This window comes from Solanum lycopersicum, chromosome 12 (genome assembly GCF_036512215.1).
Source record: "Solanum lycopersicum chromosome 12, SLM_r2.1".
Classification (NCBI taxonomy): domain Eukaryota; kingdom Viridiplantae; phylum Streptophyta; class Magnoliopsida; order Solanales; family Solanaceae; genus Solanum; species Solanum lycopersicum.
Genome location: NC_090811.1, coordinates 31,318,965 through 31,331,260, shown reverse-complemented (window position 1 = coordinate 31,331,260; position 12,296 = coordinate 31,318,965). Strand labels below are relative to the sequence as shown.

The following is a 12,296-nucleotide window of genomic DNA, read 5'->3' as shown; positions in this document are numbered from 1 at the left end:
AGCATCAAGAACAACTTCTCAATAATGGACTGCATGCCCAAATTTGAAGCAGGTGTCATGAAAAAAAATCAGAAATTGAATAAAAACAAGGCAAAAAGGAAAAGTGATATCCTTTCAATCTTTCCTTTTCAAAATTTTAGAAGGTGATACCTGACCAGTTTGAGGATCCACTAAAATGGAATTGCAAATGCAATCAATAATCTTAACCCGTCCAACCCAATCAAAGAGGTCACTGTTTTCAATTTTGTTCATCAAGTATCCAAGAGAATCAAGACCTACAACCCCATTTCAAGGGACATGTTGATACGCTCAAACTTACTTCTCAAATAAGAAGTAAAGCGGTCGTGTCAAGTAAATAACCCAACTAGTGAGGTTGGGATCGTTCCCACGAGGAAAATAGTCTAGACTTAACTTCAACCTGTTATTACTATTGTTTGGGCAATGACTTCCTTGGAAAGTAAAAACATAAAAGGGGCGTTTCTATTTCTAAATGAGTAAAAATAAATAACGAACTTGAAAGAAACACTTAACAGCTTTGACAGTTGGATTTTAATCAATTAATCAAAGTAACTAGGGTTTACGTGTTCCCCACAGGTTCATAACTTGATAATTCTAACTATAACAATTCTTTCCTAGTATCTTGCATGCAAAGTGATAAGTTATGTATTTCTAAATCCTTGGTCCGGCATCTAGAAAATCTCACTCCGCACCTTGGTCCGGCTACGTGTGTTGCTATCCTAACCTTTATTCTTACCTCATATTAAGCATCGTATTCGATATTTGACTAAGTTATTACCTCTTACCAATCAATACTAGCCTATTAGATAGTATACACTAAATCTATGTTAATAATTATTTTCCTATTATCTACCTCCTTGGTCCGGCAAGTAGCATTAAGGCGAGTTCTAACGTTGGTCATCCGTTAAAAAGACTTCTAAGCGAAATAATTATTAATACATGCAAGACACTATTCTAGAATTGTTATTTTAGTTAGGATTTATCTCATTATTTGCCTATGGTTCCCACAACCCTAGTTATGGAGTTTAGTTACTCATGGCCATAAATACAATATTCAAATATATTAAATAAGAGTTCATGTACTTACTTCAATGAGAAAGAGTAAAATTTAAAAGTTTGCTTGATTAATCACCAAAAATCACTTGCAAGAATCGCCAAATTTAACACTAATACACAAAGTCTAATAATATGATGTCTAACAATACGGAGTCTAAAAATCTAAGAGTATAATTATCCGGCGTCTGACCTCAAAAACGAGGTTTTTCGAACTATTTATAGAAAATAAAAACCTAATTAAACAAGGACTCTGTTTGCTGGAAATCTTCCAAAACGCGGCTGGGTCGACTGACCTCGCGACGGATCGTCATGGTCACGACGGACCGTCATGGACTCCGTCGTCCCATACTTGTGCAATTTCTTCTGCTGCTCTTCTTCATTACCCTCGACGGCAAGTATAACGGACCGTCATTGGCACAACGGTCCGTCGAGGGCCTTCGTTTCAAAACACTTCAACTCTTTGAATATGGATACTGGGATCACTTCTCTGAACTTCATGACGAACCTGCAGGATGGACCGTCACAAGATTCGTAACCCCACACTTGGTCAGACTTGTCCATCTTCCTTCAGCAGTTGCACTACGCTGCCACCTACGGACCGTCACAAGCACGGCGGACCGTCATAAGCTCTGTAGGTGGTCTCTTCTGCATTTCTTCGCTCAAAATCTATACATTCAGCTTTGGATAGATTTCCTGCAAAACAAAGAAAAACTTATATAAAAAACTAGCAAAAAAAGTCTTTTGGACACACTAAACTTAAGAAAAAAGTATTAATTATACCTTGAAACCATGGTATATCACATGCAAATTGAGAAAGTTATGTTAGGAACAAGAAAAGAGATTCTATTTGTCAAGAAAGGAGGGAAGTAACAACACCAATGTAAAAAACTTTCCTTCCTATTAAAAAAGAATAATACTAAAACATCAAGTGAATAAGACACTAAGTTGAATCACAGATCTAGCAGTGATGTTAGTAGAAATATATAACCTTAGTACCGGAGCAAATAATTCAGAAGAATGAGAAAGAAGTATAAAAAATAACAACATTTTGTATCCTGAGAAAATTTTGGCAGGTTATCTTTGATAGGAGCCGTATCATTCCACTTTTATAGGATGTCCCAAAAGGGAGAGACTAATGGGAAATAATTAATAAGATGTCTAAGTAAGCTTCTCTCAAGGAGAGTCTAGGTCAACAACACAGTAATATGTTAAAACATTGACTAATTTATCATGTCAGTAAATAACTATAAGAATCTTAGAGGACATAGAAGCAATTTAACAGTGTTAGCGGACGAGTTTTTTCCGATTGTAAGTTTGTCAACTATCTGCTACAAAGATCTTAGTGAACGATCTTCCTATCAATGACATCAGATTTACCATTTCATTTTATCCTGTTGAATTTTACTCAATACAAATAAATAATTATTTAGAATGGAGTTTTGATGTACTGAACAATCTAAAAAAGGCATGAACCAATAAAAACGTACAACAGGAGAAGCGCTACCAGTGTACCCTGCGGGAAATAACTCCAACATCCTTGTTATGTAAATGGAATGTCCTTTAGAATACATAGCATGGCTTAATTAAAGCTATGTTTAGAACAACGTAATATGCAGATAAAATCTAAGATACACAAATTATACCTCTTCAGACAATTTTACGCATGAAGACAGTGTCCTCTTTGGGTCCTTGCAACACCATCACAGGATAAGAGACTTCTATTGTAATGATCTAGTTTAAGAAAATCACACCAATAAGCAAATAGTGTTGGTGCTTCTTAAGCAAAGTTGCAAGAATATTTATTATTCTGATTGTTAATTAAGAGGCTCTCTCTCCAAGAAAAGGTCACTTTAATCTGTAGGTAACAATACAATACTTTTGTTAACAATATTGACACCATTAGGAAGTGTCGGAGTTAGCACAATAAAATAGATTACCGCTAATTCAACATTCTCAGTTGAACAAACCTATCCCGTAGAACAAGAACCAGGTTCTTGTAAGTTGCTTTTAAGTAAAGACACAAACACTTATTAAATTAAAAGTCTTCCTCACTCAAGGAAGGAAAAACCTCGTTTTATTAATTCAACTATAAGATTTTGTGATTACAACTCAATAATAAAAAAGCCTTACAACTACTACCTCTCTAGATTAACTACAATCGATTACTTCTACTCTCCAAAAGGTCAAACCCACCTTTTGTTACAACCTTCACTGAAACTCAACCTTACAAGAAGCCAAACCCACTCCTTGTACAATAAACCGTAACTTACAATCAAGAACGAAACAAGAAGATAGTTTTACACGTTCAAAAATTTTCTCACTCAAGAACTTTTTAAACTTAGCAAACCTATCAATCTTGAAGACTTCTATTCGATCAATAATTCTCACTTTCCTCTCTATGTGAAGTCGTGATCTTCTTCATCTGCGATTGTCCTCTTCTTATAGAGTTTTCTTTTGCCTTTAATCCTTATCAGATAAGGTAAGGAAATTATAGTTAAACAAGGATTACCTTTTTTTTTTACCTTTTATACTACAATCCTTATTCTATACAACTTCCTTTCTTAATAATATATTTAAGGTTTCCTTATTTGTATCAACTTATACCTTCAATATATTATTTTTGGCTTTGACAAATAACTCTATTTCTTGACTACGTGGCTGCATCATTTTGCTACTTTAATCCTTATTTTATTGCTTTGGCTGCTTTGCTGCATCAATTATTTTGCATTTCTTGTCTATCATCAAAATATCGATTTCGATTAACTTTTTTTCTTGTAGTAGAATTATCGATTCTATCATATTCCCCCTTTTTGATGAAGACAAATCTATCTGTGTGGTGCATACCTCTTCCCCCTTTTGACAAATCAAAAAGAGTCCAATAGCAGCTAAACAAAACCAAATAACATCCATAGAAACAATTGAAGCTCAGCCAGTTGAGCACAATAAAATGTTCTGGCAACAAAAAGAAGAGTAACAACACAGAGTTAAACAACCAAAAGAACCAGGTTCAAACAAGATTCTTTTCAAGTTGAAGTTTGACTAGGCTTGGTTGAAGCAGAAGAAAGCATATCCATATTTCTGTCAACCCTTTCATTGTGAGCAAGTTGCTGCTGCACCAACTGATCTTTCAACCTTTGAATCTCAGCATTTGAAGTATGAAGTTCAACACGTAAATTCTGGTTTTCCAATTCAAGAGTGGCATATTTTTCTTCAGCCACTTTGAGTTCCGTGAGTAACTGAACAACATGACCAGATGTACGTAGAGAAGCATTTGCAACCTGCTCCGATTCCATGGGAATGCCACAATCAGCAAGAATGGTTTGAGTAAATATATCTGCACTAGTCAAAATCCTGCCTTCTCCCAATGGAACTTCAAATGCATCAAACACTCTAGTTAACAGATTTCCAAAAGCTTATTGATGAGAACCTAGTTTAGGATCAACAATTCTAGCAAGATGTTTGATACTCAGTGTGGGTCAGTCAATGCGTTCTTTGCACTCAAGACCATTCATAAGTCCCATGTCTCTTATGGAGGCAATGTGACGTTGATGACCTCTAGGCAGTATCACCTTATGTACTATCTCAAAGAGAAGCTTATGTAATGATCTCATAATTCCCATTAAAACAGTTTGTGCCCTAGAATTGACTCTACCTTGAGAGATTTTAGCTGGCAAGCTAGAATGTTCATCAAAACCCCAATGATACTCATTAATACCCACAAATGGTATATGCAAGATTTCCCCAAGTTTAGTTGCATCAAAAACAATGTCAACTCCCTTCACATTAGACGATACCACATCTCCTTCCAAGATTACCAAATTTGTATAGAAATCTACCACTTCTTGTTCATAAATCATATTAGGTTCAAGAAATAACTCCTCCCACTTTGAGAAATTTATCAACATTTCTTTTTGCAGATTTTGATTTTGACTGAGCGGTTTAAGAATGTTTACCCTCAGAAACATCATCAGTTTCAGAATCAAGAATCATTGGAGAAACAGATGAGTGAACATGAGACTTACCCAGACGATGACGCTTCACACTAGATGTTGCATCATCTGTTGGTTTGACCACATTCACACTCCGAGTCACTGGCCTGTGTGAACGAACCTGTTTAACTGCAATGTGTTTTATTGGTCGTCTTGGTTTTTTAAGGTGAAGTGTGCTCAGAAGAATGTCATCATTGATTGGAGAATGTGGAGATGGTGGTGGATTTTGAGGAGTGGTTTTGTAAGATGGGGAAGAAGAGGGATTTTTTGGAATAGTGGTTATGGGAGTTTCCTGATTTGGTGGTAATAGGCTTTCTTGGACTGGTGGTGATGGTGATTCTATGACGGGTGGTGGTGGAGATTTTGCAACTGGAGGTGGAGATGTTTCTATAACTGGTGATGGTGGAGATGTAACTTTTGGTGGTGGAGATGTAGACGGATCTGATTTGGGTGAGGATATAGATGGTTTGGTTGGGAGTTGGCTTTCTTCCCCTTGATTAAGCACAGTATCAACGACAGGATTCTCTTCCCCCTAAGAAGATGCACTGTCAGATGAATTTTCATCATCTTAGTAAGCAACAAGTGGATTAACCATGGAGATGGAGAGGATTTTTTTTAAGAATGAAGATGAGAAAGAGTTGGTTGCTTGTTTAGAGAGAGTGCTTTAATGGGAACGGTTTTGATGTTGTATTCGAGGGGTTTGAGTAATTATGGGGGATTGACATCGAGGAGACGTGTGCTTTGACGGTTGCACCTGCTTTTCAGAGACGTGACATAGGAGAGAGAAGATGAAATTGTTCCCCCCCTTTTATTAATTTTTGACTGCTAAGTGTAAAGCAATTGTAGAACCAACTTGACTGAACCTGGTTCATATCTCCTTAGAACTTGGTTGGACAAAATTCAACCTTAAAAGATGAGCCCTAACTCAAGTCTATTTTTCTGAAATGTTTCTCTTCCTAGTGCCTTGGTGAAAATATCAGCAACTTGATCCTCAATTTTGCAAAACTTCATTACTATGTTTCCTTTTTCAACATTATCACGAAGAAAGTGATGTCTAACATCTATGTGTTTGGTGCGTTTGTGTTGAACTGGGTTTTTGTCCATTTTCATAGCACTTGTATTATCACATAGAATAAGAATACAACATGTTTCTATGCTAAAATGTTTAAGCTGCTGTTTTATCCAAAGAAGTTGGGCACAACATGAAGCTGCTGCAAAATACTCAGCCTCCGCAGTAGATAAAGCCACTGAATTTTGTTTTCTGGTTGCCCAAGATATTAAACATGGTCCTAAAAAGTGTGCCATCCTAGAGGTACTTTTTCTATCAACTATATGTCCTGTATAATCTGCATCAGCAAATCCTTTTAAATAAAAAGATTCCCCAGTTAGATACCAGAGAACCAGGTTTCATTGTGCCTTTTAAATATCACAGGATTCTTTTGACAGCTTTTAGATGTGATTCCTTGGGACAGGACTGAAACCGTGCACATAGACCAACACTGAACACTATATCAGGTCTACTGGCACTAAGGTATAGGAGTGATCCAATCATACCTCTATATTTAGTGTCATTTACTGGTGAACCTGGTTCATCTTTATCAAGCTTTGTTGTTGTCCCAATAGGTGTGTCATTTGACTTAGCTTCATTCATATCATACTTCTTCAGTAATTCCTTGATGTACTTTTGTTGATGAATTGATGTTCCAACTAGAGTTTGCTTAATTTGGAGTCCAAAAAAGATGTTTAACTCTCCCATCATACTCATCTCAAACTCACTATTCATTAGTTGAGCAAATTCTACTCCCAGTAAGTCATTGGTTCCTCCAAATATGATATCATCTACATATACTTGGACTATGAACAGATCTTCACCTTGTTTTCGAAGAAACAGTGTATTATCAATTTTCTTCTTGTGTATCCATGTGTGAGAAGAAAAGTGGACAATCGATCATACCATGCTCTAGGTGCTTGTTTTAGCCCATAGAGTGCTTTGTCCAGTTTATGTACATGATCAGGATACATGGTATTCTCAAAACCTGGGGGGTTTTTCACATACACCTCTTCTTGCAGATAACCATTTAAGAAGGCACTTTTGACATCCATTTGGTAGAGTTTAAACTCTATGTGAGCAGTATATGCGACCAATATTCTGATTGCCTCAATTCTTGCTACTGGTGCAAAGGTTTCATCGTAGTCTATAACTTCTTCTTGGTTGTATCCTTGTACAACTAGCCTAGATTTGTTGCGTACTATTTGACCTTGCTCATAGATCTTGTTTCTAAACACCCACCTTGTTCCTATTACTGTCCTGTTTTGAGGTTTTGGAACCAGGTTCCATACTCTGCTTCTTTCAAATTGATTGAGTTCTTCTTGCATGTCGCTAATCCAATCAGAGTCTAGTAGTGCTTCCTTTATATTTTTTGGCTCAATCAGGGACACATAGGCAGAGAATGCACACATGCTTCATAATTTGGATCTTGTAGAGATACCTGAGTTAAGAGGAGTAAGAATGTTTTGCAAAGGGTGAGAGCTTTGATGTTTCCAACTGTGAGTTGGAATGTTTACTGGCTCTTGAGGTGCAGAAGAACCAGTTTCATTAGTAGACTTATCTCCTATTTCAGGTCTTTTATGCGAGGGTATAGATTCTTCTCCCTATATTTTTGGTTGTGATGGCTTGGAGAAGGTTCCCTCATTCTGTTCATCCTCTGAATTCCCTTCAACTTCACTGCAATTTTCATTAAAGACAATATGAAAACTTTCTTTTACACGGTTTGTTCTTTTATTCAGTACCTTGTAGTCTTTTCTTTGTGACGAGAAGCCCAGAAAAATTCCTTCATCACTCTTGGCATCAAATTTTCCCAAATTGTCCTTGTCATTGTTGTGTATAAAGCATACACACCTAAAGACCCTAAGATGTGCTAAATTTACTTTTCTTCCTTTTAGCAGATCATATGGTGTTTTGTTTAACACTAATCTGATCATACATCTGTTTATTAGATAACATTCTGTGTTCACTACTTCAGCCCAGTAGAATTTTGGAAGTTTGCTTGAGATTAACATTGTTCTTGCAATATCTTCAAGTGTTCTATTTTTCCTCTCAACTACACCATTTTGTTGTGGTGTTCTAGGTGTTGAGAAGGTATGCTCAATCCCATTTGTAGTGCAAAATTGTATGAATTGTGAGTTCTCAAACTCCAACCCATGATCAGATCTGATGCTAATTATTTCTTTGTTGAACTTTTTCTGAACCAGCTTTGCAAAGATTTCGATCATAGTGAATGTCTCATCCTTTGTTGCAAGAAACAATGTCCAAGTGAATCTTGAGTAGTCATCAACTATTACAAATACATATCTTTTTCCACCCCTGCTTTGTACACGCATTGGTCCACACAAATTCATGTGGAGCAGTTCTAGTGGCTTGGTAGTACTCACTGTCAACTTTGGTTTGAAGGATGATCTAACCTGTTTTCCTTGAATGCAGGTTCCAGATACTTGGTTGTCCCTGAAACTTTTGGTTGGCAGTCCCCTAACCAGGTCTTTAGATATGAGTTTATTTATAGTTATCATGCTAATGTGTCCCATTCTTTCGTGCCATAGCATGGAGCAATCAGAGACCGCACTTATACATTTAAGAGTATCTTCCTTGGAGTCAACAATATTGGCTTTGTACACATTCTTGTGTCTCTTACCTAGTAGAACTAGGTTCCCAGTCACTGAGTTTGTTACTCTGCATTCCTTTTCTGTAAAGAGAACATTGTTTCCTTTATCACATATTTGAGATACGCTCAATAGATTATGTTGTAGGCCATTCACATTGTATACGTTCTCAATCGCATGAGTATCCATTGATCCCACCTTTCCAATTCCCTAAATTTCCTCACTTTTTCCATTACCAAAGGAAACGTTTCCTCCTTTGATTTTCTTGAGTGTGAGGAATCTTCTTTTATCTCCAGTCATGTGTCTGGAACATGCACTATCCAAGTACCATTGTTGTTGCTTCCTCTTCATTGATCCCTGCAGTTTAATTTTGGTGATTAGATTTTGGTACCCAAATCCACTTTGATTTATGCTTAGAGAATGGATGAATAAGATTTTTTCTGGCCCATCTAGGAAGAGATTTGACTGTAGGAATTTGTTTTTGCTCATTGGTTTTCTCATGATGAGGTTTTCTCAAAGATTTCAAGTCTTTGTTATGAGCAGTTTGTTTTCTTTGACAATCAGGACTTTTATGCCCTACCAGCCCACAGTGCATGCATAGACAATCTATGTTGGGATTTTTTACTTGAGAGCTAGTTCTATCAAAACCTATCCCATGTCTCTCAGATGTACGATTCTTGTGAATGTTGTCAAGCAATATGGAGGATCTGGTCCATCTCATTTCATTTTCAGCTTCAGTTTTAGTCACATAAAGCTCTTTGGAGAGTGCTTCATTCCTTTTAGTTACCAAGTCTAGGATTTTACTTAGTTTAGTATTCATGGATAAAAGATGAAGATTTTGTTTTTCAAAATTCTTGTTTTCTTCAATTAGTGATGCATAGTCTTCCATTATCAATTCCCTTTTTGAGTCTATGATTTTATATGCATCAATGAGAGTGTAGAGTAAAGATTCTAGCTCCCTTTTTAAGTATGAGTTTAGATTGTCTTGTATGTGATGAAGACTAACCTTTTCATTCATATCTTCTTCTTCTTTATCCTCTTCAGAATCTGATCCAGTCATGAGTGCTAGTATGGTTTCTTGTGATCTGCAGGTCTCCTTTTCTTCCTTGGTTTCCAACGCTACAAGAGCAAGAAATTCATAATCATCTTCTTGTTCTAGTGCAAGAATAGTAATAATAATAATAATAATAATAATAATAATAATAATAGTAATAATAATATTAATTACAATAGTAATAATAATAAAATAATAATACTACTACTAATAATAATAACAATAATAATAACAATACTTTCCTCCACAAGTAGTTAATGGACAAACAATGGTGCAGTTGGAGGAGAAAGAGGTACAAGAAGAAGAACATAAATGGAAGTGTGCTCTCATTGCATATGTGGTTGGTGAATGCCCTAGGTATAACACTTTGAAGAGATATATAATGATGAACTTGTCAAGTGTGAGCAAACCTGAAGTTTTTGTTCATGAGGATGGATATTACTTAATCAAATTTCAGAAAATCAGTGACATGAATGAGATTTTGTTCTCTGGGCCATACACTATCAACAATCGACCAATAATTCTGAAACAGTGGTGTCTTGAGTTTGATCTATGAAGTGAATTCCTAATAGAGATTCCATTATGAGTGAACTTTCCAAAATTGCCTTTAAATTGCTGGGGTGTGGGATCTTTGAGTAGGATTGCAAGTGCTATAGGAGTTCCCCTTTTTGCTGATGAATGTACCACTAAGAAAACTAGGATATTATATGCTAGAATGCTTGTTGAAGTAAATGTTACAAAAGCTATACCTCAGAAGATAACAGTAGTGGATCCAAATGGGAAGACCTTTATGCAAGATGTTGAGCTAGAATGGAGGCCTCAATATTGTGATAGATGCTAGAAGATAGGGCATGTGTGTCAGGTGGAGCAAGCAGCAAAAGAAGAGATGCCAAAGAGAAGAAGGCCTTGGAAAAAAGTAACTCAAACTTGGCAATATAAAGGCCATATCTCACAAAAAAATGAGCAAGGAAAGGTGGATGAACAAAGGCAAGAGATCACTCTTAGGCCACAGGAAGATCAACAGGATAAGGAATAGGAGATAGGAAAGAATCTAGATCAACAAACACCAAAGAATGATAAACAGACTTATGTAGATGGACAGCTGGATCTGAGTTTGACTAATTTTTCTATGCTGAAAGCTATACCAACAAGGAATGGCTTTGAGAGCCTCATGCATAATAAAATGACTTCACTTTCTGTTGATAGAGGTGGAGCTCCAAAGACTTGTTGATGAAGTGGTTATTCTGGAATGTGAGAGGTATGAATAAGAGGTATAAGCAGAAGGAGATTAAGCTGATGTTACATCAGAATAAAGTTAATATGGCAGGGCTAATTGAAATAAGAGTTAAGGAGAAAAATATGAAAACAGTTCTTAAAGGGATAGTGCCAGGGTGGAAGATGCTTAATAAATGATAGTCCTAATGGAAGAATTTGGCTGGTTTGGGTTGATAATTGGTATAAGATTAAGGTGATTACTAGCTCAGCTCAATTCTTTCATTGTCAGGTTAATGAGAGAAGCAAAGATTATCAGTTTATTGTGACTGTAGTGTATGGCTTTAATACAGTGGAACAGAGAAAAAGTTTATGGTAGGAAATGAAGACAATGTCAAAAGGTATTACTCAGCCTTGGCTCATTGCAGGAGATTTTAATGCTATTCTTTCTACTAAGGATAGGTTAGATGGAGGTCCTGTTACTAAGAATGAAATACAAGATTTTGGTGATTGTGTGAGAGATATGGAGGTTACTGAATTGCAATGGAAAGGGAACTACTATACCTGGAATAATAAGCAGTGTGGGGAAGATAGAATATCAAGAAGAATTGATAGAGCATTTGGAAATGATGAATGGATGGATAAACGGGTACATGTCACTATTGAGTATGCGAATCCAAGCATATTTGATCATAGCCCTATGATGATAGTATTACAAAAAACTCAGCAATATGGAAAAGTCAGCTTTAAGTTCTTTAATATATGGACTGAACATGAAAGTTTTATGGATAAGGTGGAAGAAGTATGGAGAAAAGAAGATGTGAATAGCATAATGAAACAAGTGTGGTGGAAATTGAAGGACCGTCAGCAAGTTTTAACTCAGTTGAATAAAAAAGAGTTTAAATATATTGGGAAGCAGATTGAGATGGCTAGAGTGGAAACTGTCAATGTCCCAGATCAACTAAAAGAGAAGGCTACTGATGAGCTAGTTGGGATGGAAAAAGAGTTACTAATCAAGCTGGAAAAATGGTCATTGATAAAAGAAAGTGCTCTGAGGCAGAAGTAAAGGATAAAATGGATTCAATTAGGGGATGCCAACAATAAGTTCTTCAGCTCAATTATAAAGGAGAGAACACAAAAGAAACAAATAAGGAATATTATGTCTTTGAAGGGCAAGATGCTATATGCTCAGAATGATATTCAGGGGGAGTTTGTGAGTTTTTACAAGAGTCTAATGGAAACTTCAGCAGGCAAACTACCAGCCATTAATACTCAAGTGATAAAAAGAGAGCCTACTCTAACAAAGCAGC

The 12,296-nt window shown here is 36.3% G+C and overlaps 1 protein-coding gene across 1 annotated transcript; it reads left to right on the top strand.

Annotated features, from left to right (window-relative positions):
* Positions 1–11,377: 11,377 nt before the first annotated feature.
* On the top strand, positions 11,378–12,052 carry LOC101256460 (uncharacterized). The gene has a single exon (XM_004252636.1). It carries the CDS (start codon positions 11,378–11,380, stop codon positions 12,050–12,052), a length of 675 nt encoding a protein of 224 aa, XP_004252684.1.
* The last annotated feature ends 244 nt before the right edge of the window (positions 12,053–12,296 follow it).